The sequence below is a fragment of the Vicugna pacos genome, chromosome 31, assembly GCF_048564905.1.
Source record: "Vicugna pacos chromosome 31, VicPac4, whole genome shotgun sequence".
In the NCBI taxonomy this organism is placed as follows: domain Eukaryota; kingdom Metazoa; phylum Chordata; class Mammalia; order Artiodactyla; family Camelidae; genus Vicugna; species Vicugna pacos.
In genome coordinates this window covers 9,761,599-9,785,435 of record NC_133017.1, presented here as the reverse complement: position 1 = coordinate 9,785,435, position 23,837 = coordinate 9,761,599, and the positions used below count along the sequence as shown (strand labels likewise).

Below are 23,837 nucleotides of genomic sequence, written 5' to 3'. Positions count from 1 at the left end.
CTAGATCAGCAGGAACGGCAGGCGCTTCAGGAGCGGCGGGCTCTTCAGGAGTGGCGGGCTCTTCAGGAATGGCAGGCTCTTCAGGAGCTGCAGGCTCCTCAGGAGCGGCTAGATCAGCAGGAATGGCGGGCTCTTCAGGAGCAGCTAGATCAGCAGGAGCGTCAGGCTCTTCAGGATCGGTGGGCTCTTCAGGAGCGGCAGGCTCTTCAGGAGCCATGGGCTCTTCAGGAGCGGCGGGCTCTTCAGGAGCGTCTAGATCAGGAGGAGAGGCAGGCTCTTCAGGAGCTGCAGGTTGTTCAAGAGCGGCAAGATCAGCAGGAGCGGCAGGCTCTTCAGGAGCGGCTAGATGAGCAGGAGCAGCAGGCTCTTCAGGAGCTGCAGGCAAGATCCTGGGGAGAGACCTGGGCGATGTCTGGGCAGGAGGCTGTGGTGGTGGGGAGCCCTTCATACCCAGACTCTTCCGGAGCCTGTGCTGGCCTTCCACAGTGTGGCACACCAGCCCCTCACTTGGGGAGCTGGCATGAGTGTCCTGGTTCCCCGGATCCTGCGGTGTCTGGCTCTGCAATGACAGTGACCGGCAGCCGGCCCGGCCCGCAGGTCTCAGAGCCCTGCCTGGCCAGGACCACTCCTGCTTCTGCCCCACTCGACCGTCTGCTGCCTGATCAGACTGGGACCTTGGTCATCTCAGTCACCCGGGAGGCAAGAGACACACCCTAGGGCATGGGCGCCACCTCGGGCAGCAGGGCCCTGCCCCGGTTCTCCACATCCCAGCCAGCCCGCTTGGACCCAGGTTGGTGACGTGATCGGCCCCCCAGGCCTCTGACCCTTCCTCAGCCTGCTCTTGCTTGAGGCAGGACCCCCCCAACATGACTGCCCCACCGCCACCAGTCAGGAAGGGGCTGTGGGGCCACCCGGGTGGGGTCTGAGTGGTGGCCCGGCCTGGGCGGGCCTGCCCTGGGCCTCCCTGTGTTACCTTTCGGTCCCTCTGGCCAAAAGGCCAGAGGCGCCTGGGGTGAGACCCGACCCACTGTCGGCACTGTTGGCAAAGGCCGTTGCTGCGGGCTTTCCGCGGGCCGCGACCTCGGGATCTTGGGATGCAACAAAACATGTCTGAGCTGAGCTGAGTTCACCAGCCAAGTCAGTTGAGAAGTGTCCTTCTCTACACAGCGGGTGCCTGGTGACCTGGGTCCCAAGTTCTGTTGGGCTCTGTTGCCAGGGAAGTGAGGTCACTTCCTGGGGTCCCCTTCCCCAAGCTTCCTCCTTACACAAAGCTCCCCAAGGGCCTTTTTGGGCTGTTGATGGCTCACTTCCCACCCCATGCCATGTCCACCCAGTGACACCAACTCGGCCCCTCCTATAGCCCTGGGGAGGCCTGGATGCAGCCAGGGTCACAGCTCTGATGACACAGCTGGCTTCAGACCCGGCTCCCCCGCCAGCAGTGCTGTCACCCTGGACAAGCCACCTGCTTCTCAGGGTCTCCCCAATCCCCCATCGGCGCAGTGGGGATCATCTGGACCCGGCTTCCTAGGAGAGCCATCATGTCTCTAGAACCACAAACACCTACTGCACCTGTCACCTCTGTGGGCTGGCATCACAGGGAGCTCATGCACAGACTCAGCAAAGGAAGGGCCCCACAGAGGGCTGGTGTGCAGGCCCAGGTGTGTGCAGGCACACGTAGGAGCAGGCCCAGTAGTGTGCAGGCCCAAGAGTGTGCAGGGGTAGGAGTGTGCAGACAGAGGAGTGCGCAGGACAAGGAGGGTGCAGGCCCAGGAGTGTGCAGGCCCTGGAGAGGACAATCCCTGGAACGTGCAGGCCCAGGACTGTGCAGACCAAGCAGTGTGCACCCCCAGGAGTGTGCAGGGCCAGGAGTGTGCAGGCACATGTGGGAGCAGCCCCAGTAGTGTGCAGACCCAGGAGTGTGCAGGCCGTGGAGTGTGCAGGCAAAGGAGGGTGCAGGCCCAGTCCAGGGCAGGTCCAGGAGTGTTCAGGCCCAGGAGTGTGCAGACACCGGAGTGTGCAGAGACAGGAGTGTGCAGGCCCAGGGCTGTGCAGACCCAGCAGTGTGCAGGCCCAGGAGTGTGCAGTCCCTGTACTGTGCAGAACCAGGGGACGTCAGGCCCCAGAGTGTGCAGGCCCAAGAAAGGGCAGGTCCAAGGGTGTTCAGGCGCAGGAATGGGGAGTCCCAGGACCGTGCCCACCAAGCAGAGGGCAGGCCCAGGCGTGTGCATGCCCAGGAGTGTGCAGGCACAGGAGGCAGCAGACCGAGGAGTGTGCAGACCCAGGTGTGTGCAGGCACAAGTGGGAGCAGTCCCAGTAGTGTGCAGGCCCAGAGTGTGCAGGTGCAGGATAGGGCCGGCCGAATTGGGGGCAGGCCCAGGAATTGGAAGGCGCAGGAGTGTGCAGGGCCAGAAGTGTGCTGTCCCAAGAGTGTGCAGTGCCAATAGTGTTCAGGCCCAGGAGTGTTCAGGACCAGGAGTTTGTAGGCCGAGGAGTATGTAGTCACAGGAGGGAGCAGGTACAGGAGTGTGGAAGCCCAGGAGTGTACAGGCCAATGTTCGTGCAGGCCCAGGTGTGCACAGGTCCAGGAGAGTGCATGCCCTGGTGTGTGCAGTCCCAGGAGTCTGCAGGCCCTGGGTTGTGCAGGCCCAGGAGTGTGTAGGTACAGGAGGGAGGAGGCCCAGGAGTTTGCAGGCAAGGAGTGTGTAAGGATAGATGCGTACAGGCCCTGGAGTGTGCAGGCCCTTGAGTGTGCACACGAGGGATTGTGCGAGCCCAGGAGAGGGCAGGCCCAGCAGTGTGCAGGCCCAGGAGTGTGCAGACACAGGAGGGATCAGTCACAGGAGTGTGCAGGTCCAGGAGTGTACAGGCCCAGGTGTGTTTAGGCCCAACATTGTGCAGGTCCAGGAGTGTGCAGGCCCAGGAGTGTGCAGACAGAGGAGTGTGCAGGCCAAGGAGGGTGCAGGCCCAGGCCAGGGAAGGCCCAGGAGTGTACAGGTTCAGGAGTGTGCAGGAGCAGGAGTGTGCAGACACTGGAGTGTGCAGAGACAGGAGTGTGCAGGCCCAGGAGTGTGCCGGCACAGGTGGGAACAGGGCTAGGAGTGTGCAGGCATAGATGGGAGCAGGCCCAGGAGTGTACAAGCCCAGGTTTATGCAGGTCCAAGTGTGCGCAGGTCCAGGAGTGTGAAGGCCCAGGTGTCTGCTGTCCCAGGAGTGTGCAGGTCCTGAAGTTTGCAGGCCCAGGAGTGTACAAGCCCAGGTTCATGCAGGCCCGAGTGTTCGCAGGTCCAGGAGTATGAAGGCCCAGGTGTCTGCTGTCCCAGGAGTGTGCAGGTCCTGAAGATTGCAGGCCCAGGAGTGTGCAGACAAAGGTGTGTGCAGGCCAAGGAGGGTGTAGGTCCTGGAGTGTACAGGCCCAGGAGTGTGCAGGCCAAGGCGTGTGCAGACTCCGCAGTGTGCAGAGACAGGATTGTGCAGGCCCAAGATTGTACAGGCCTTGGGCTGTGCAGCCCAGCAGTGTTCAGGCCCAGGAGTGTGCAAAATCAGGATTATACAGGCCCAGGTGTGTTCAGGCTAAACATTGTGCATGTCTTGGAGTGTGCAGGCCTATGAGTGTGCAATCCAGGTGTGTGCGGGCCCAACAGTGTGCAAGCCTAGGCCAGAGAAGGCCCATGCAGGGAAGGCCCAGGAGTGTACAGATCCAGGAGTGTGCAGGCCCAGGAGTGTGCATGCCCAGGAGTGTGCAGGCACAGGAGGGAGCAGGCCGAGGAGTGTGCAGTGCCAGGTGTGTGCAGGCACAAGTGGGAGCAGGCCCAGTAGTGTGAAGGCCCAAGAATGTGCAGGTCCTGGAGAGGGCCGGCCGAATAGGGGGCAGGCCCAGGAGAGGGAAGGCCCAGGAGTTTGCAGGCTCTGGAATGTGCACACGAGGATTTGTGCGGACCCAGGAGAGGGCAGGCCCAGGAGTGAGCAGACAGAGGAGTGTACAGGCCCAGGAGTGTGCAGGACCAGGAGTGTGCAGACACTGGAGTGTGCAGAGACAGGAGTGTGCAGTCCTAGGATTGTGACGGCACAGGAGGGACAGGCGAAGAAGTGTGTCGGCATAGGTGGGAGCAGGCCCAGTAGTGTGCAGGCACAGGTGGTAGTAGGCTAATGAGTGTGAAAGCCAAGGAGTGTGCAGACACTGGAGTGTGCAGAGACAGGGGAGTTCATATCCTGGAGTCTACAGGCCGAGGAGTGTGCAGGCCCAGGTGTGTGCAGGCACAAGTGGGAGCAGGCCCAGTAGTGTGAAGGCCCAAGGATGTACAGGTCCAGAAGAGGGCCGGCCGAATTTGGGGCAGGCCCAGGAGAGGGAAGTCCCAGGAATGTGCAGGACCTGGAGTGTGCAGACACAGGAGGGATCAGTCACAGGTGTGTGCAGGTCCAGGGGTATACAGGCCCAGGTGTGTGCAGGCCCAACATTTTGTAGGTCCAGGAGAGGGCAGGCCCAGGAGTGTGCAGACAGTGGAGTGTGCAGGAAAAGGAATACGCAGGCCCAGGCCAGGGCAGGCCCAGGAGTGTACAGGCCCATGTGTGTGCAGGCCCTGGAGTTTGCAGGCCAAGGAGTGTGCAGGCCCAGGAGTGTGCAGACAGAGGAGTGCACAGGACAAGGAAGGTGCAGGCCAAGGAATGTGCAGACCCTGGAGAGGACAATCCCTGGAATGTGCAGGCCCAGGAGTGTGCAGACCAAGCAGTGTGCACCCCCAGGAGTGTGCAGGGCAAGGAGTGTGCAGGCCCAGGAGTGTGCAGGCACAAGTGGGAGCAGCCCCAGTAGTGTGCAGACCCAGGAGTGTGCAGGCCTTGGAGTGTGCAGGCCCAGGAGGGTGCAAGCCCAGTCCAGGGCAGGTCCAGGAGTGTACAGGCCCAGGAGTGTGCAGACACCGGAGTGTGCAGAGACAGGAGTGTGCGGCCCACGGCTGTGCATACCCAGCAGTGTGCAGGCCCAGGAGTGTTCAGTCCCTGTAGTGTCTGGAACCAGGGGACGTCAGGCCCCAGAGTGTGCAGGCCCAAGAAAGGGCAGGCCCAAGGGTGTTCAGGCGCAGGAATGGGGAGTCCCATGACCATACCCACCAAGCAGAGGGCAGGCCCAGGCGTGTACATGCCTAGGAGTGTGCCGGCACAGGAGGGAGTACGCTCAGGAGTGTGCAGGCCAAGGAGTGTGCAGACCGGAGTGTGCAGAGACAGGAGAGTGCAGGCCCAGTATTGTACAGGCCTAGGGCTGTGTATTTCAATCCGTGTGTAGCCCCAGGAGTGTGCCGGCACAGATGGGAACAAGCCTAGCTGTGCACAGGCATAAGTGGTAACAGGCCCAGGAGTGTACAAGCCCAGGTTCATGCAGGCCGAGGTGTGCGCAGGTCCAGGAGTGTGTAGGCCCAGGTGTGTGCTGTCCCAGGAGTGTGCGGGCCTAGGAGAACACAGGCTCTGGAGTGTGCAGGCCCAGGAGTGTGGAGGTCCATGAGAGGGCCGGGCGAATTGGAGGCAGGCCCAGGAGAGGGAAGGCCCATGAGTGTGCAGGCCCTGAGTGTGCACTCGAGGGATTGTGCGGGCCCAGGAGAGGGCAGGCCCTGGGTGGTGCAGGCCCAGGAGTGTGTAGGTACAGGAGGGAGGAGGCCCAGGAGTTTGCAGGCAAGGAGTGTGTAAGGATAGATGCGTACAGGCCCTGGAGTGTGCAGGTAAACTAGACATGGCTGATACATGGACAGTGAGTGCAAAGTTAGAAAGCCTCTGGGTTTTCCCTCTTTAGGGAGGGAGAGGGAGGCTCAGCATAGGTCCTTGAGCTTCCGCGAGAAAAGTGGCTCTCAGCCCAGGTCGGCTGCGGGCGCCTCTGGGGTTGTCACACCTGAGGGGCCCTCTGTGGACGGGTCCTGTGTTCTTGGCACTGACGTGGATTTTCCTCCTCCTCTTCCCCAAGGGGCGGTAGAGGCTCGGGGGGCAGCTTCCAGCCGATCACGGCCATCCTGCTGCCCTCATGCACGCTGGCCCTGCACGCCCGGCAGCTGGACGTCAGGCTGCAGCTGGACTACGTCTCCGCCTCGCAGGTAAGAGGAGCCCCGCTGCTTCCCTGGGGGCCGGCAAGGGGGTCCCTCGGGAGGGGTTTCGTTTGGGGGCTCCTGGCTAGATGCCGCAGCCGTGTGAGTGGCACCGTTGGGGTGAAGGAGGCTGGTGCCAGGGACAGGGCAGGCCCAGGAGTGTGCAGGCCCAGGAGTGTGCATGCCCAGGAGTGTGCAGGCATAGGAGGGAGCAGGCCCAGTAGTGTGCAGGCCAAGTAGAGTGCAGGCCCTGAAGTTTGCAGGCCCAGCTGTGTGCAGACAGAGGAGTGTGCAGGCCAAGGAGGGTGCAGGCCCAGGGGTGTACAGGCCCAGGAGTGTGCAGGCCCAGGCGTGTGCAGACTCCGGAGTGTGCAGAGACAGGAGTGTGCAGGCCCAGAATTGTACAGGCCTAGGGCTGTGCAGGCCCAGCAGTGTTCAGGCCAAGGAGTGTGCAAAATCAGGAGTACACAGGCCCAGGTGTGTTCAGGCTCAAGATTGTGCATGTCCTGGAGTGTGCAGGCCCATGAGTGTGCAATCCAGGAGTGTGCAGGCCCAGTAGTGTGCAAGCCAGGGCCAGAGAAGGCCCATGCCAGGGAAGGCCCAGGAGTGTACAGATCCAGGAGTGTGCAGGCCCAGGAGTGTGCATGCCCAGGAGTGTCCAGATGAGGGGTTTGAGGCCGTGGTGGGATGTACTTCACGGGCATAAATAGCGTAAAGAGCATAAAACTACATGGTAGTGATGGTCGGACAGCATGGGAATGCACTTAATGTTCCTGAAATGCACAATTTAAAAGGGAAAAAAATCTGTATTTTATTAAAGGAAGTGGAAAATGGAAAAATACAGGATGCCATAAATGATGTAAAACAAATAAACTAAACTAAAGAAAAACAAAACAAAAGCAAATTCAGGGGTAGGGAAGTCAACTTCGGGTAGGGGAGGGGATTTATGGTGGGATTTTGGAGAAGGTGTAAGAGGGTGCAGAGGGGGCAGAGCCCTAGGGGGTGATGATGCCTGAAATGGTTCTCCACTGCCCAGCGGCCCAGGTGCAGGTGCAGGAACTGCAGGCTTCTCAGGAGCAGCAAGATCAGCAGGAGCGGCAGGCTCTTCAGGAGTGGCAAGATCAGCAGGAGCGGCAGGCTCTTCAGGAGCGGCGGGCTCTTCAGGAATGGCAGGCTCTTCAGGAGCTGCAGGCTCTTCAGGAGCGGCTAGATGAGCAGGAATGGCAGGCTCTTCAGGAGCTGCAGGCTCTTCAGGAATGGCAGGCTCTTCAGGAGCTGCAGGCTCCTCAGGAGCGGCTAGATCAGCAGGAATGGCGGGCTCTTCAGGAGCGGCTAGATCAGCAGGAATGGCGGGCTCTTCAGGAGCAGCTAGATCAGCAGGAATGGCGGGCTCTTCAGGAGCAGCTAGATCAGCAGGAGCGTCAGGCTCTTCAGGATCGGTGGGCTCTTCAGGAGCGGCAGGCTCTTCAGGAGTGGCAAGATCAGCAGGAGCGGCAGGCTCTTCAGGAGCTGCAGGCTCTTCAGGAGCGGCTAGATCAGCAGGAACAGCAGGTTCTTCAGGAGTGGCTAGATCAGCAGGAATGGCGGGCTCTTCAGGAGCGGCTAGATCAGCAGGAACGGCAGGCGCTTCAGGAGCGGCGGGCTCTTCAGGAATGGCAGGCTCTTCAGGAGCTGCAGGCTCCTCAGGAGCGGCTAGATCAGCAGGAATGGCGGGCTCTTCAGGAGCAGCTAGATCAGCAGGAGCGTCAGGCTCTTCAGGATCGGTGGGCTCTTCAGGAGCGGCAGGCTCTTCAGGAGCCGTGGGCTCTTCAGGAGCGGCGGGCTCTTCAGGAGCGGCTAGATCAGGAGGAGAGGCAGGCTCTTCAGGAGCTGCAGGTTGTTCAAGAGCGGCAAGATCAGCAGGAGCGGCAGGCTCTTCAGGAGCGGCTAGATGAGCAGGAGCAGCAGGCTCTTCAGGAGCTGCAGGCAAGATCCTGGGGAGAAACCTGGGCGATGTCTGGGCAGGAGGCTGTGGTGGTGGGGAGCCCTTCATACCCAGACTCTTCCGGAGCCTGTGCTGGCCTTCCACAGTGTGGCACACCAGCCCCTCACTTGGGGAGCTGGCATGAGTGTCCTGGTTCCCCGGATCCTGCGGTGTCTGGCTCTGCAATGACAGTGACCGGCAGCCGGCCCGGCCCGCAGGTCTCAGAGCCCTGCCTGGCCAGGACCACTCCTGCTTCTGCCCCACTCGACCGTCTGCTGCCTGATCAGACTGGGACCTTGGTCATCTCAGTCACCCGGGAGGCAAGAGACACACCCTAGGGCATGGGCGCCACCTCGGGCAGCAGGGCCCTGCCCCGGTTCTCCACATCCCAGCCAGCCCGCTTGGACCCAGGTTGGTGACGTGATCGGCCCCCCAGGCCTCTGACCCTTCCTCAGCCTGCTCTTGCTTGAGGCAGGACCCCCCCAACATGACTGCCCCACCGCCACCAGTCAGGAAGGGGCTGTGGGGCCACCCGGGTGGGGTCTGAGTGGTGGCCCGGCCTGGGCGGGCCTGCCCTGGGCCTCCCTGTGTTACCTTTCGGTCCCTCTGGCCAAAAGGCCAGAGGCGCCTGGGGTGAGACCCGACCCACTGTCGGCACTGTTGGCAAAGGCCGTTGCTGCGGGCTTTCCGCGGGCCGCGACCTCGGGATCTTGGGATGCAAAAAAACATGTCTGAGCTGAGCTGAGTTCACCAGCCAAGTAGGTTGAGAAGTGTCCTTCTCTACACAGCGGGTGCCTGGTGACCTGGGTCCCAAGTTCTGTTGGGCTCTGTTGCCAGGGAAGTGAGGTCACTTCCTGGGGTCCCCTTCCCCAAGCTTCCTCCTTACACAAAGCTCCCCAAGGGCCTTTTTGGGCTGTTGATGGCTCACTTCCCACCCCATGCCATGTCCACCCAGTGACACCAACTCGGCCCCTCCTATAGCCCTGGGGAGGCCTGGATGCAGCCAGGGTCACAGCTCTGATGACACAGCTGGCTTCAGACCCGGCTCCCCCGCCAGCAGTGCTGTCACCCTGGACAAGCCACCTGCTTCTCAGGGTCTCCCCAATCCCCCATCGGCGCAGTGGGGATCATCTGGACCCGGCTTCCTAGGAGAGCCATCATGTCTCTAGAACCACAAACACCTACTGCACCTGTCACCTCTGTGGGCTGGCATCACAGGGAGCTCATGCACAGACTCAGCAAAGGAAGGGCCCCACAGAGGGCTGGTGTGCAGGCCCAGGTGTGTGCAGGCACACGTAGGAGCAGGCCCAGTAGTGTGCAGGCCCAAGAGTGTGCAGGGGTAGGAGTGTGCAGACAGAGGAGTGCGCAGGACAAGGAGGGTGCAGGCCCAGGAGTGTGCAGGCCCTGGAGAGGACAATCCCTGGAACGTGCAGGCCCAGGACTGTGCAGACCAAGCAGTGTGCACCCCCAGGAGTGTGCAGGGCCAGGAGTGTGCAGGCACATGTGGGAGCAGCCCCAGTAGTGTGCAGACCCAGGAGTGTGCAGGCCGTGGAGTGTGCAGGCAAAGGAGGGTGCAGGCCCAGTCCAGGGCAGGTCCAGGAGTGTTCAGGCCCAGGAGTGTGCAGACACCGGAGTGTGCAGAGACAGGAGTGTGCAGGCCCAGGGCTGTGCAGACCCAGCAGTGTGCAGGCCCAGGAGTGTGCAGTCCCTGTACTGTGCAGAACCAGGGGACGTCAGGCCCCAGAGTGTGCAGGCCCAAGAAAGGGCAGGTCCAAGGGTGTTCAGGCGCAGGAATGGGGAGTCCCAGGACCGTGCCCACCAAGCAGAGGGCAGGCCCAGGCGTGTGCATGCCCAGGAGTGTGCAGGCACAGGAGGCAGCAGACCGAGGAGTGTGCAGACCCAGGTGTGTGCAGGCACAAGTGGGAGCAGTGCCAGTAGTGTGCAGGCCCAGAGTGTGCAGGTGCAGGATAGGGCCGGCCGAATTGGGGGCAGGCCCAGGAATTGGAAGGCGCAGGAGTGTGCAGGGCCAGAAGTGTGCTGTCCCAAGAGTGTGCAGTGCCAATAGTGTTCAGGCCCAGGAGTGTTCAGGACCAGGAGTTTGTAGGCCGAGGAGTATGTAGTCACAGGAGGGAGCAGGTACAGGAGTGTGGAAGCCCAGGAGTGTACAGGCCAATGTTCGTGCAGGCCCAGGTGTGCACAGGTCCAGGAGAGTGCATGCCCTGGTGTGTGCAGTCCCAGGAGTCTGCAGGCCCTGGGTTGTGCAGGCCCAGGAGTGTGTAGGTACAGGAGGGAGGAGGCCCAGGAGTTTGCAGGCAAGGAGTGTGTAAGGATAGATGCGTACAGGCCCTGGAGTGTGCAGGCCCTTGAGTGTGCACACGAGGGATTGTGCGAGCCCAGGAGAGGGCAGGCCCAGCAGTGTGCAGGCCCAGGAGTGTGCAGACACAGGAGGGATCAGTCACAGGAGTGTGCAGGTCCAGGAGTGTACAGGCCCAGGTGTGTTTAGGCCCAACATTGTGCAGGTCCAGGAGTGTGCAGGCCCAGGAGTGTGCAGACAGAGGAGTGTGCAGAGACAGGATTGTGCAGGCCCAAGATTGTACAGGCCTTGGGCTGTGCAGCCCAGCAGTGTTCAGGCCCAGGAGTGTGCAAAATCAGGATTATACAGGCCCAGGTGTGTTCAGGCTAAACATTGTGCATGTCTTGGAGTGTGCAGGCCTATGAGTGTGCAATCCAGGTGTGTGCGGGCCCAACAGTGTGCAAGCCTAGGCCAGAGAAGGCCCATGCAGGGAAGGCCCAGGAGTGTACAGATCCAGGAGTGTGCAGGCCCAGGAGTGTGCATGCCCAGGAGGGTGCAGGCACAAGAGGGAGCAGGCCGAGGAGTGTGCAGTGCCAGGTGTGTGCAGGCACAAGTGGGAGCAGGCCCAGTAGTGTGAAGGCCCAAGAATGTGCAGGTCCTGGAGAGGGCCGGCCGAATAGGGGGCAGGCCCAGGAGAGGGAAGGCCCAGGAGTTTGCAGGCTCTGGAATGTGCACACGAGGATTTGTGCGGACCCAGGAGAGGGCAGGCCCAGGAGTGAGCAGACAGAGGAGTGTACAGGCCCAGGAGTGTGCAGGACCAGGAGTGTGCAGACACTGGAGTGTGCAGAGACAGGAGTGTGCAGGCCCAGGAGTGTGCCGGCACAGGTGGGAACAGGGCTAGGAGTGTGCAGGCATAGATGGGAGCAGGCCCAGGAGTGTACAAGCCCAGGTTTATGCAGGTCCAAGTGTGCGCAGGTCCAGGAGTGTGAAGGCCCAGGTGTCTGCTGTCCCAGGAGTGTGCAGGTCCTGAAGTTTGCAGGCCCAGGAGTGTACAAGCCCAGGTTGATGCAGGCCCGAGTGTTCGCAGGTCCAGGAGTATGAAGGCCCAGGTGTCTGCTGTCCCAGGAGTGTGCAGGTCCTGAAGATTGCAGGCCCAGGAGTGTGCAGACAAAGGTGTGTGCAGGCCAAGGAGGGTGTAGGTCCTGGAGTGTACAGGCCCAGGAGTGTGCAGGCCAAGGCGTGTGCAGACTCCGCAGTGTGCAGAGACAGGATTGTGCAGGCCCAAGATTGTACAGGCCTTGGGCTGTGCAGCCCAGCAGTGTTCAGGCCCAGGAGTGTGCAAAATCAGGATTATACAGGCCCAGGTGTGTTCAGGCTAAACATTGTGCATGTCTTGGAGTGTGCAGGCCTATGAGTGTGCAATCCAGGTGTGTGCGGGCCCAACAGTGTGCAAGCCTAGGCCAGAGAAGGCCCATGCAGGGAAGGCCCAGGAGTGTACAGATCCAGGAGTGTGCAGGCCCAGGAGTGTGCAGGCACAGGAGGGAGCAGGCCGAGGAGTGTGCAGTGCCAGGTGTGTGCAGGCACAAGTGGGAGCAGGCCCAGTAGTGTGAAGGCCCAAGAATGTGCAGGTCCTGGAGAGGGCCGGCCGAATAGGGGGCAGGCCCAGGAGAGGGAAGGCCCAGGAGTTTGCAGGCTCTGGAATGTGCACACGAGGATTTGTGCGGACCCAGGAGAGGGCAGGCCCAGGAGTGAGCAGACAGAGGAGTGTACAGGCCCAGGAGTGTGCAGGACCAGGAGTGTGCAGACACTGGAGTGTGCAGAGACAGGAGTGTGCAGGCCCAGGAGTGTGCCGGCACAGGTGGGAACAGGGCTAGGAGTGTGCAGGCATAGATGGGAGCAGGCCCAGGCGTGTACAAGCCCAGGTTTAGGCAGGTCCTAGTGTGCGCAGGTCCAGGAGTATGAAGGCCCAGGTGTCTGCTGTCCCAGGAGTGTGCAGGTCCTAAAGTTTGCAGGCCCAGGAGTGTACAAGCCCAGGTTGATGCAGGCCCGAGTGTTCGCAGGTCCAGGAGTATGAAGGCCCAGGTGTCTGCTGTCCCAGGAGTGTGCAGGTCCTGAAGATTGCAGGCCCAGGAGTGTGCAGACAAAGGTGTGTGCAGGCCAAGGAGGGTGTAGGTCCTGGAGTGTACAGGCCCAGGACTGTGCAGGCCAAGGCGTGTGCAGACTTCGCAGTGTGCAGAGACAGGATTGTGCAGGCCCAAGATTGTACAGGCCTTGGGCTGTGCAGCCCAGCAGTGTTCAGGCCCAGGAGTGTGCAAAATCAGGATTATACAGGCCCAGGTGTGTTCAGGCTAAACATTGTGCATGTCTTGGAGTGTGCAGGCCTATGAGTGTGCAATCCAGGTGTGTGCGGGCCCAACAGTGTGCAAGCCTAGGCCAGAGAAGGCCCATGCAGGGAAGGCCCAGGAGTGTACAGATCCAGGAGTGTGCAGGCCCAGGAGTGTGCATGCCCAGGAGGGTGCAGGCACAGGAGGGAGCAGGCCGAGGAGTGTGCAGTGCCAGGTGTGTGCAGGCACAAGTGGGAGCAGGCCCAGTAGTGTGAAGGCCCAAGAAAGTGCAGGTCCTGGAGAGGGCCGGCCGAATAGGGGGCAGGCCCAGGAGAGGGAAGGCCCAGGAGTTTGCAGGCTCTGGAATGTGCACACGAGGATTTGTGCGGACCCAGGAGAGGGCAGGCCCAGGAGTGAGCAGACAGAGGAGTGTACAGGCCCAGGAGTGTGCAGGACCAGGAGTGTGCAGACACTGGAGTGTGCAGAGACAGGAGTGTGCAGGCCCAGGAGTGTGCCGGCACAGGTGGGAACAGGGCTAGGAGTGTGCAGGCATAGATGGGAGCAGGCCCAGGAGTGTACAAGCCCAGGTTTATGCAGGTCCAAGTGTGCGCAGGTCCAGGAGTGTGAAGGCCCAGGTGTCTGCTGTCCCAGGAGTGTGCAGGTCCTGAAGTTTGCAGGCCCAGGAGTGTACAAGCCCAGGTTCATGCAGGCCCGAGTGTTCGCAGGTCCAGGAGTATGAAGGCCCAGGTGTCTGCTGTCCCAGGAGTGTGCAGGTCCTGAAGATTGCAGGCCCAGGAGTGTGCAGACAAAGGTGTGTGCAGGCCAAGGAGGGTGTAGGTCCTGGAGTGTACAGGCCCAGGAGTGTGCAGGCCAAGGCGTGTGCAGACTCCGCAGTGTGCAGAGACAGGATTGTGCAGGCCCAAGATTGTACAGGCCTTGGGCTGTGCAGCCCAGCAGTGTTCAGGCCCAGGAGTGTGCAAAATCAGGATTATACAGGCCCAGGTGTGTTCAGGCTAAACATTGTGCATGTCTTGGAGTGTGCAGGCCTATGAGTGTGCAATCCAGGTGTGTGCGGGCCCAACAGTGTGCAAGCCTAGGCCAGAGAAAGCCCATGCAGGGAAGGCCCAGGAGTGTACAGATCCAGGAGTGTGCAGGCCCAGGAGTGTGCATGCCCAGGAGTGTGCAGGCACAGGAGGGAGCAGGCCGAGGAGTGTGCAGTGCCAGGTGTGTTCAGGCACAAGTGGGAGCAGGCCCAGTAGTGTGAAGGCCCAAGAATGTGCAGGTCCTGGAGAGGGCCGGCCGAATAGGGGGCAGGCCCAGGAGAGGGAAGGCCCAGGAGTTTGCAGGCTCTGGAATGTGCACACGAGGATTTGTGCGGACCCAGGAGAGGGCAGGCCCAGGAGTGAGCAGACAGAGGAGTGTACAAGCCCAGGAGTGTGCAGGACCAGGAGTGTGCAGACACTGGAGTGTGCAGAGACAGGAGTGTGCAGGCCCAGGAGTGTGCCGGCACAGGTGGGAACAAGGCTAGGAGTGTACAGGCATAGATGGGAGCCGGCCCTGGAGTGTACAAGCCCAGGTTTATGCAGGTCCAAGTGTGCGCAGGTCCAGGAGTATGAAGGCCGAGGTGTCTACTGTCCCAGGATTGTGCAGGTCCTGAAGTTTGCAGGCCCAGGAGTGTACACGCCCAGGTTCATGCAGGCCCGAGTGTTCGCAGGTCCAGGAGTATGAAGGCCCAGGTGTCTGCTGTCCCAGGAGTGTGCAGGTACTGAAGTTTGCAGGCCCAGGAGTGTACAAGCCCAGTTTCATGCAGGCCCGAGTGTTCGCAGGTCCAGGAGTATGAAGGCCCAGGTGTCTGCTGTCCCAGGAGTGTGCAGGTCCTGAAGATTGCAGGCCCAGGAGTGTGCAGGCCAAGGAGGGTGTAGGTCCTGGAGTGTACAGGCCCAGGAGTGTGCAGGCCAAGGCGTGTGCAGACTCCGCAGTGTGCAGAGACAGGATTGTGCAGGCCCAAGATTGTACAGGCCTTGGGCTGTGCAGCCTAGCAGTGTTCAGGCCCAGGAGTGTGCAAAATCAGGATTATACAGGCCCAGGTGTGTTCAGGCTAAACATTGTGCATGTCTTGGAGTGTGCAGGCCTATGAGTGTGCAATCCAGGTGTGTGCGGGCCCAACAGTGTGCAAGCCTAGGCCAGAGAAGGCCCATGCAGGGAAGGCCCAGGAGTGTACAGATCCAGGAGTGTGCAGGCCCAGGAGTGTGCATGCCAGGAGTGTGCAGGCACAGGAGGGAGCAGGCCGAGGAGTGTGCAGTGCCAGGTGTGTGCAGGCACAAGTGGGAGCAGGCCCAGTAGTGTGAAGGCCCAAGAATGTGCAGGTCCTGGAGAGGGCCGGCCGAATAGGGGGCAGGCCCAGGAGAGGGAAGGCCCAGGAATTTGCAGGCTCTGGAATGTGCACACGAGGATTTGTGCGGACCCAGGAGAGGGCAGGCCCAGGAGTGAGCAGACAGAGGAGTGTACAGGCCCAGGAGTGTGCAGGACCAGGAGTGTGCAGACACTGGAGTGTGCAGAGACAGGAGTGTGCAGGCCTAGGAGTGTGCCGGCACAGGTGGGAACAGGGCTAGGAGTGTGCAGGCATAGATGGGAGCAGGCCCAGGAGTGTACAAGCCCAGGTTTATGCAGGTCCAAGTGTGCGCAGGTCCAGGAGTGTGAAGGCCCAGGTGTCTGCTGTCCCAGGAGTGTGCAGGTCCTGAAGTTTGCAGGCCCAGGAGTGTACAAGCCCAGGTTCATGCAGGCCCGAGTGTTCGCAGGTCCAGGAGTATGAAGGCCCAGGTGTCTGCTGTCCCAGGAGTGTGCAGGTCCTGAAGATTGCAGGCCCAGGAGTGTGCAGACAAAGGTGTGTGCAGGCCAAGGAGGGTGTAGGTCCTGGAGTGTACAGGCCCAGGAGTGTGCAGGCCAAGGCGTGTGCAGACTCCGCAGTGTGCAGAGACAGGATTGTGCAGGCCCAAGATTGTACAGGCCTTGGGCTGTGCATCCCAGCAGCGTTCAGGCCCAGGAGTGTGCAAAATCAGGATTATACAGGCCCAGGTGTGTTCAGGCTAAACATTGTGCATGTCTTGGAGTGTGCAGGCCTATGAGTGTGCAATCCAGGTGTGTGCGGGCCCAACAGTGTGCAAGCCTAGGCCAGAGAAGGCCCATGCAGGGAAGGCCCAGGAGTGTACAGATCCAGGAGTGTGCAGGCCCAGGAGTGTGCATGCCCAGGAGTGTGCAGGCACAGGAGGGAGCAGGCCGAGGAGTGTGCAGTGCCAGGTGTGTGCAGGCACAAGTGGGAGCAGGCCCAGTAGTGTGAAGGCCCAAGAATGTGCAGGTCCTGGAGAGGGCCGGCCGAATAGGGGGCAGGCCCAGGAGAGGGAAGGCCCAGGAGTTTGCAGGCTCTGGAATGTGCACACGAGGATTTGTGCGGACCCAGGAGAGGGCAGGCCCAGGAGTGAGCAGACAGAGGAGTGTACAGGCCCAGGAGTGTGCAGGACCAGGAGTGTGCAGACACTGGAGGGTGCAGAGACAGGAGTGTGCAGGCCCAGGAGTGTGCCGGCACAGGTGGGAACAGGGCTAGGAGTGAGCAGGCATAGATGGGAGCAGGCCCAGGAGTGTACAAGCCCAGGTTTATGCAGGTCCAAGTGTGCGCAGGTCCAGGAGTGTGAAGGCCCAGGTGTCTGCTGTCCCAGGAGTGTGCAGGTCCTGAAGTTTGCAGGCCCAGGAGTGTACAAGCCCAGGTTCATGCAGGCCCGAGTGTTCGCAGGTCCAGGAGTATGAAGGCCCAGGTGTCTGCTGTCCCAGGAGTGTGCAGGTCCTGAAGATTGCAGGCCCAGGAGTGTGCAGACAAAGGTGTGTGCAGGCCAAGGAGGGTGTAGGTCCTGGAGTGTACAGGCCCAGGAGTGTGCAGGCCAAGGCGTGTGCAGACTCCGCAGTGTGCAGAGACAGGATAGTGCAGGCCCAAGATTGTACAGGCCTTGGGCTGTGCAGCCCAGCAGTGTTCAGGCCCAGGAGTGTGCAAAATCAGGATTATACAGGCCCAGGTGTGTTCAGGCTAAACATTGTGCATGTCTTGGAGTGTGCAGGCCTATGAGTGTGCAATCCAGGTGTGTGCGGGCCCAACAGTGTGCAAGCCTAGGCCAGAGAAGGCCCATGCAGGGAAGGCCCAGGAGTGTACAGATCCAGGAGTGTGCAGGCCCAGGAGTGTGCATGCCCAGGAGTGTGCAGGCACAGGAGGGAGCAGGCCGAGGAGTGTGCAGTGCCAGGTGTGTGCAGGCACAAGTGGGAGCAGGCCCAGTAGTGTGAAGGCCCAAGAATGTGCAGGTCCTGGAGAGGGCCGGCCGAATAGGGGGCAGGCCCAGGAGAGGGAAGGCCCAGGAGTTTGCAGGCTCTGGAATGTGCACACGAGGATTTGTGCGGACCCAGGAGAGGGCAGGCCCAGGAGTGAGCAGACAGAGGAGTGTACAGGCCCAGGAGTGTGCAGGACCAGGAGTGTGCAGACACTGGAGTGTGCAGAGACAAGAGTGTGCAGGCCCAGGAGTGTGCCGGCACAGGTGGGAACAGGGCTAGGAGTGTGCAGGCATAGATGGGAGCAGGCCCAGGCTTGTACAAGCCCAGGTTTATGCAGGTCCTAGTGTGCGCAGGTCCAGGAGTATGAAGGCCAAGGTGTCTGCTGTCCCAGGAGTGTGCAGGTCCTGAAGTTTGCAGGCCCAGGAGTGTACAAGCCCAGGTTCATGCAGGCCCGAGTGTTCGCAGGTCCAGGAGTATGAAGGCCCAGGTGTCTGCTGTCCCAGGCGTGTGCAGGTCCTGAAGATTGCAGGCCCAGGAGTGTGCAGACAAAGGTGTGTGCAGGCCAAGGAGGGTGTAGGTCCTGGAGTGTACAGGCCCAGGAGTGTGCAGGCCAAGGCGTGTGCAGACTCCGCAGTGTGCAGAGACAGGATTGTGCAGGCCCAAGATTGTACAGGCCTTGGGCTGTGCAGCCCAGCAGTGTTCAGGCCCAGGAGTGTGCAAAATCAGGATTATACAGGCCCAGGTGTGTTCAGGCTAAACATTGTGCATGTCTTGGAGTGTGCAGGCCTATGAGTGTGCAATCCAGGTGTGTGCGGGCCCAACAGTGTGCAAGCCTAGGCCAGAGAAGGCCCATGCAGGGAAGGCCCAGGAGTGTACAGATCCAGGAGTGTGCAGGCCCAGGAGTGTGCATGCCCAGGAGTGTGCAGGCACAGGAGGGAGCAGGCCGAGGAGTGTGCAGTGCCAGGTGTGTGCAGGCACAAGTGGGAGCAGGCCCAGTAGTGTGAAGGCCCAAGAATGTGCAGGTCCTGGAGAGGGCCGGCCGAATAGGGGGCAGGCCCAGGAGAGGGAAGGCCCAGGAGTTTGCAGGCTCTGGAATGTGCACACGAGGATTTGTGCGGACCCAGGAGAGGGCAGGCCCAGGAGTGAGCAGACAGAGGAGTGTACAGGCCCAGGAGTGTGCAGGACCAGGAGTGTGCAGACACTGGAGTGTGCAGAGACAGGAGTGTGCAGGCCCAGGAGTGTGCCGGCACAGGTGGGAACAGGGCTAGGAGTGTGCAGGCATAGATGGGAGCAGGCCCAGGAGTGTACAAGCCCAGGTTTATGCAGGTCCAAGTGTGCGCAGGTCCAGGAGTGTGAAGGCCCAGGTGTCTGCTGTCCCAGGAGTGTGCAGGTCCTGAAGTTTGCAGGCCCAGGAGTGTACAAGCCCAGGTTGATGCAGGCCCGAGTGTTCGCAGGTCCAGGAGTATGAAGGCCCAGGTGTCTGCTGTCCCAGGAGTGTGCAGGTCCTGAAGATTGCAGGCCCAGGAGTGTGCAGACAAAGGTGTGTGCAGGCCAAGGAGGGTGTAGGTCCTGGAGTGTACAGGCCCAGGAGTGTGCAGGCCAAGGCGTGTGCAGACTCCGCAGTGTGCAGAGACAGGATTGTGCAGGCCCAAGATTGTACAGGCCTTGGGCTGTGCAGCCCAGCAGTGTTCAGGCCCAGGAGTGTGCAAAATCAGGATTATACAGGCCCAGGTGTGTTCAGGCTAAACATTGTGCATGTCTTGGAGTGTGCAGGCCTATGAGTGTGCAATCCAGGTGTGTGCGGGCCCAACAGTGTGCAAGCCTAGGCCAGAGAAGGCCCATGCAGGGAAGGCCCAGGAGTGTACAGATCCAGGAGTGTGCAGGCCCAGGAGTGTGCATGCCCAGGAGTGTGCAGGCACAGGAGGGAGCAGGCCGAGGAGTGTGCAGTGCCAGGTGTGTGCAGGCACAAGTGGGAGCAGGCCCAGTAGTGTGAAGGCCCAAGAATGTGCAGGTCCTGGAGAGGGCCGGCCGAATAGGGGGCAGGCCCAGGAGAGGGAAGGCCCAGGAGTTTGCAGGCTCTGGAATGTGCACACGAGGATTTGTGCGGACCCAGGAGAGGGCAGGCCCAGGAGTGAGCAGACAGAGGAGTGTACAGGCCCAGGAGTGTGCAGGACCAGGAGTGTGCAGACACTGGAGTGTGCAGAGACAGGAGTGTGCAGGCCCAGGAGTGTGCCGGCACAGGTGGGAACAGGGCTAGGAGTGTGCAGGCATAGATGGGAGCAGGCCCAGGCGTGTACAAGCCCAGGTTTAGGCAGGTCCTAGTGTGCGCAGGTCCAGGAGTATGAAGGCCCAGGTGTCTGCTGTCCCAGGAGTGTGCAGGTCCTAAAGTTTGCAGGCCCAGGAGTGTACAAGCCCAGGTTGATGCAGGCCCGAGTGTTCGCAGGTCCAGGAGTATGAAGGCCCAGGTGTCTGCTGTCCCAGGAGTGTGCAGGTCCTGAAGATTGCAGGCCCAGGAGTGTGCAGACAAAGGTGTGTGCAGGCCAAGGAGGGTGTAGGTCCTGGAGTGTACAGGCCCAGGAGTGTGCAGGCCAAGGCGTGTGCAGACTCCGCAGTGTGCAGAGACAGGATTGTGCAGGCCCAAGATTGTACAGGCCTTGGGCTGTGCAGCCCAGCAGTGTTCAGGCCCAGGAGTGTGCAAAATCAGGATTATACAGGCCCAGGTGTGTTCAGGCTAAACATTGTGCATGTCTTGGAGTGTGCAGGCCTATGAGTGTGCAATCCAGGTGTGTGCGGGCCCAACAGTGTGCAAGCATAGGCCGGAGAAGGCCCATGCAGGGAAGGCCCAGGAGTGTACAGATCCAGGAGTGTGCAGGCCCAGGAGTGTGCATGCCCAGGAGTGTGCAGGCACAGGAGGGAGCAGGCCGAGGAGTGTGCAGTGCCAGGTGTGTGCAGGCACAAGTGGGAGCAGGCCCAGTAGTGTGAAGGTCCAAGAATGTGCAGGTCCTGGAGAGGGCCGGCCGAATAGGGGGCAGGCCCAGGAGAGGGAAGGCCCAGGAGTTTGCAGGCTCTGGAATGTGCACACGAGGATTTGTGCGGACCCAGGAGAGGGCAGGCCCAGGAGTGAGCAGACAGAGGAGTGTACAGGCCCAGGAGTGTGCAGGACCAGGAGTGTGCAGACACTGGAGTGTGCAGAGACAGGAGTGTGCAGGCCCAGGAGTGTGCCGGCACAGGTGGGAACAGGGCTAGGAGTGTGCAGGCATAGATGGGAGCAGGCCCAGGAGTGTACAAGCCCAGGTTTATGCAGGTCCAAGTGTGCGCACGTCCAGGAGTATGAAGGCCCAGGTGTCTGCTGTCCCAGGAATGTGCAGGTCCTGAAGTTTGCAGGCCCAGGAGTGTGCTGACACAGTAGGGATCAGTCACAGGAGTGTGCAGGTCCAGGAGTGTGCCGGCCCAGGTGTGTGCAGGCCCAACATTGTGCAGTCCCAGGAGTGTGCAGGCCCAGGTATGTGCAGGCCCAGGCCATGGCAGGCCCAGGAGGGTACAGACCCTGGAGTGTGCAGACCCAGGAGTATGCATGCCCAGGGCTGTGAGGCCCAGCATTTTTCAGGCCCTGGAGTGTACAGAATCAGGTGTATACAGGCCAAGGTGTGTTAATGCCCAAGATTGTGCAGGTCCTGTTGTGTGCAGACCCATGAGTGTGCAGTTCGGGCAGTGTGCAGGCCCAGTAGTGTTCAGGCCCAGGAGTGTGCAAAATCAGGATTATACAGGTCCAGGTGTGTTCAGGCTCAAGATTGTGCATGTCCTGGAGTGTGCAGGCCCATGAGTGTGCAATCCAGGAGTGTGCAGGCCCAGTAGTGTGCAAGCCAGGGCCAGAGAAGGCCCATGCCAGGGAAGGCCCAGGAGTGTACAGATCCAGGAGTGTGCAGGCCCAGGAGTGTGCATGCCCAGGAGTGTCCAGAGGAGGGGTTTGAGGCCGTGGTGGGATGTACTTCACAGGCATAAATAGCGTAAAGAGCATAAAACTACATGATAGTGATGGTCGGACAGCATGGGAATGCACTTAATGTTCCTGAAATGCACAATTTAAAAGGGAAAAAAATCTGTATTTTATTAAAGGAGGTGGAAAATTGAAAAATATAGGATGCCATAAATGATGTAAAACAAATAACCTAAACTAAAGAAAAACAAAACAAAAGCAAATTCAGGGGTAGGGAAGTCAACTTCGGGTAGGGGAGGGGATTTATGGTGGGATTTTGGAGAAGGTGTAGGAGGGTGCAGAGGGGCACAGCCCTAGTGGGTGATGATGCCTAAAATGGTTCTCCACTGCCCAGCGGCCCAGGTGCAGGTGCAGGAACTGCAGGCTTCTCAGGAGCAGCAAGATCAGCAGGAGCAGCAGGCTCTTCAGGAGTGGCAAGATCAGCAGGAGCTGCAGGCTCTTCAGGAGTGGCAAGATCAGCAGGAGCTGCAGGCTCTTCAGGAGTGGCAAGATCAGCAGGAGCGGCAGGCTCTTCAGGAGCTGCAGGCTCTTCAGGATCGGCTAGATCAGCAGGAACGGCAGGTTCTTCAGGAGTGGCTAGATCAGCAGGAATGGCGGGCTCTTCAGGAGTGTCTAGATCAGCAGGAACGGCAGGCGCTTCAGGAGCGGCGGGCTCTTCAGGAATGGCAGGCTCTTCAGGAGCCGTGGGCTCTTCAGGAGCGGCTAGATCAGCAGGAGAGGCAGGCTCTTCAGGAGAGGCAGGCTCTTCAGGAGCGGCTAGATCAGCAGGAGCGGCAGGCTCTTCAGGAGCAGCGGGCTCTTCAGGAGCGGCTAGATCAGCAGGAACGGCGGGCTCTTCAGGAGCAGCTAGATCAGCAGGAATGGCAGGCTCTTCATATGCAGTTGGAGCAGCAGGATCTTCATGTTCAGCAGGAGCAGCTGGAGGGAGTTCGCGTTCTCCTGCTGGACCCTGGTGGTCCTGTTTTTGTTCTCTGGCGTCTTCCCCTGCCCCTGCCTGCTCTGGACCTGTAACTGTTGGATGTGGAGAGAGCTTTAAGTCTAGTGGTTGTGCTCAGGCACAACCTGGAAAAAGGTACCCACATGGCTCCCTTTCCACGTGCCTTTTCAAGGACAGAAATCTTCCCAGAGCTTTGCAGACAGCTCCCACCGAGCAAGTGCCCACAGGCACTTGTTCTGTGACTGAATTCTTCCAGACAGGTGGTCTGAGGCCCGTCTTTGTTCTGGTCCCAACAGCAGACTTTGGGAATGCCTCCCTGTGTGGCCCAGCCCTCTGCCCTCCCTCACCTACACACCCGCACCGGCCCTGCCCTTCTCACCTTTGGGCTGTGCTTCGGGGGGCTCCTGGCCCTCTACCTGAATCCCCGGGTGGTGGGCCCGGTGCTCCAGGTCAGAGCCGGGGGTGCTGAGCTGCCCCTCAGCCCTGGGCAAGATCCTGGGGAGAGACCTGGGCGACGTCTGGGCAGGAGGCCGTGGTGGTGGGGAGCCCTTCATACCCAGACTCTTCCGGAGCCTGTGCTGGCCTTCCACAGTGTGGCACACCAGCCCCTCACTTGGGGAGCTGGCATGAGTGTCCTGGTTCCCCGGATCCTGCGGTGTCTGGCTCTGCAATGACAGTGACCGGCAGCCGGCCCGGCCCGCAGGTCTCAGAGCCCTGCCTGGCCAGGACCACTCCTGCTTCTGCCCCACTCGACCGTCTGCTGCCTGATCAGACTGGGACCTTGGTCATCTCAGTCACCCGGGAGGCAAGAGACACACCCTAGGGCATGGGCGCCACCTCGGGCAGCAGGGCCCTGCCCCGGTTCTCCACATCCCAGCCAGCCCGCTTGGACCCAGGTTGGTGACGTGATCGGCCCCCCAGGCCTCTGACCCTTCCTCAGCCTGCTCTTGCTTGAGGCAGGACCCCCCCAACATGACTGCCCCACCGCCACCAGTCAGGAAGGGGCTGTGGGGCCACCCGGGTGGGGTCTGAGTGGTGGCCTGGCCTGGGCGGGCCTGCCCTGGGCCTCCCTGTGTTACCTTTCGGTCCCTCTGGCCAAAAGGCCAGAGGCGCCTGGGGTGAGACCCGACCCACTGTCGGCACTGTTGGCAAAGGCCGTTGCTGCGGGCTTTCCGGGGGCCGCGACCTCGGGATCTTGGGATGCAACAAAACATGTCTGAGCTGAGCTGAGTTCACCAGCCAAGTAGGTTGAGAAGTGTCCTTCTCTACACAGCGGGTGCCTGGTGACCTGGGTCCCAAGTTCTGTTGGGCTCTGTTGCCAGGGAAGTGAGGTCACTTCCTGGGGTCCCCTTCCCCAAGCTTCCTCCTTACACAAAGCTCCCCAAGGGCCTCTCTGGGCTGCTGATGGCTCACTTCCCACCCCATGCCATGTCCACCCAGTGACACCAACACGGCCCCTCCTATAGCCCTGGGGAGGCCTGGATGCAGCCAGGGTCACAGCTCTGATGACACAGCTGGCTTCAGACCCAGCTCCCCCGCCAGCAGTGCTGTCACCCTGGACAAGCCACCTGCTTCTCAGGGTCTCCCCAATCCCCCATCGGCGCAGTGGGGATCATTCTGGACCCGGCTTCCTAGGAAAGCCATCATGTCTCTAGAACCACAAACACCTACTGCACCTGTCACCTCTGCGGGCTGGCATCACAGGGAGCTCATGCACAGACTCAGCAAAGGAAGGGCCCCACAGAGGGCTGGTGTGCAGGCCAAGGAGTGTGCAGGCCCAGGACTGTGCAGACGAGGCATTGTGTGGGCCCAGGAGAGGGCAGGCCTAGGAGTGTGCAGGGACAGAAGTGTGCAGGCCCAGGAGTGTGCAGGGCCAGTAGTGTTCAGGCCCCGGAGAGTGCAGGAAAGGTGAGGGCCATCACAGGAGAGGGCAGGGCCAAATGGGGCAGG

The 23,837-nt window shown here is 60.8% G+C and overlaps 2 protein-coding genes across 2 annotated transcripts in view; both read left to right on the top strand.

Moving 5' to 3' along the window:
- Positions 1 to 616: 616 nt before the first annotated feature.
- Positions 617 to 23,837, top strand: part of LOC140690598 (uncharacterized) — a 49,704-nt gene continuing 26,483 nt past the window's right edge. Inside the window, exons 1-5 of the mRNA XM_072952466.1 lie at positions 617 to 790; positions 5,945 to 6,071; positions 7,099 to 7,112; positions 21,299 to 21,511; positions 21,584 to 21,691. Coding sequence (XP_072808567.1) covers positions 6,002 to 6,071; positions 7,099 to 7,112; positions 21,299 to 21,511; positions 21,584 to 21,691 — 405 coding nt within the window. The 5' untranslated portion in view covers positions 617 to 790; positions 5,945 to 6,001. The remainder of the gene's footprint in view (positions 791 to 5,944; positions 6,072 to 7,098; positions 7,113 to 21,298; positions 21,512 to 21,583; positions 21,692 to 23,837) is intronic.
- On the top strand, positions 17,468 to 19,006 carry LOC140690643 (uncharacterized). The gene is made up of 2 exons (XM_072952528.1): positions 17,468 to 18,317; positions 18,430 to 19,006. Exons 1-2 carry the CDS (start codon positions 17,720 to 17,722, stop codon positions 18,732 to 18,734), a joined length of 903 nt encoding a protein of 300 aa, XP_072808629.1. The 5' UTR covers positions 17,468 to 17,719; the 3' UTR covers positions 18,735 to 19,006.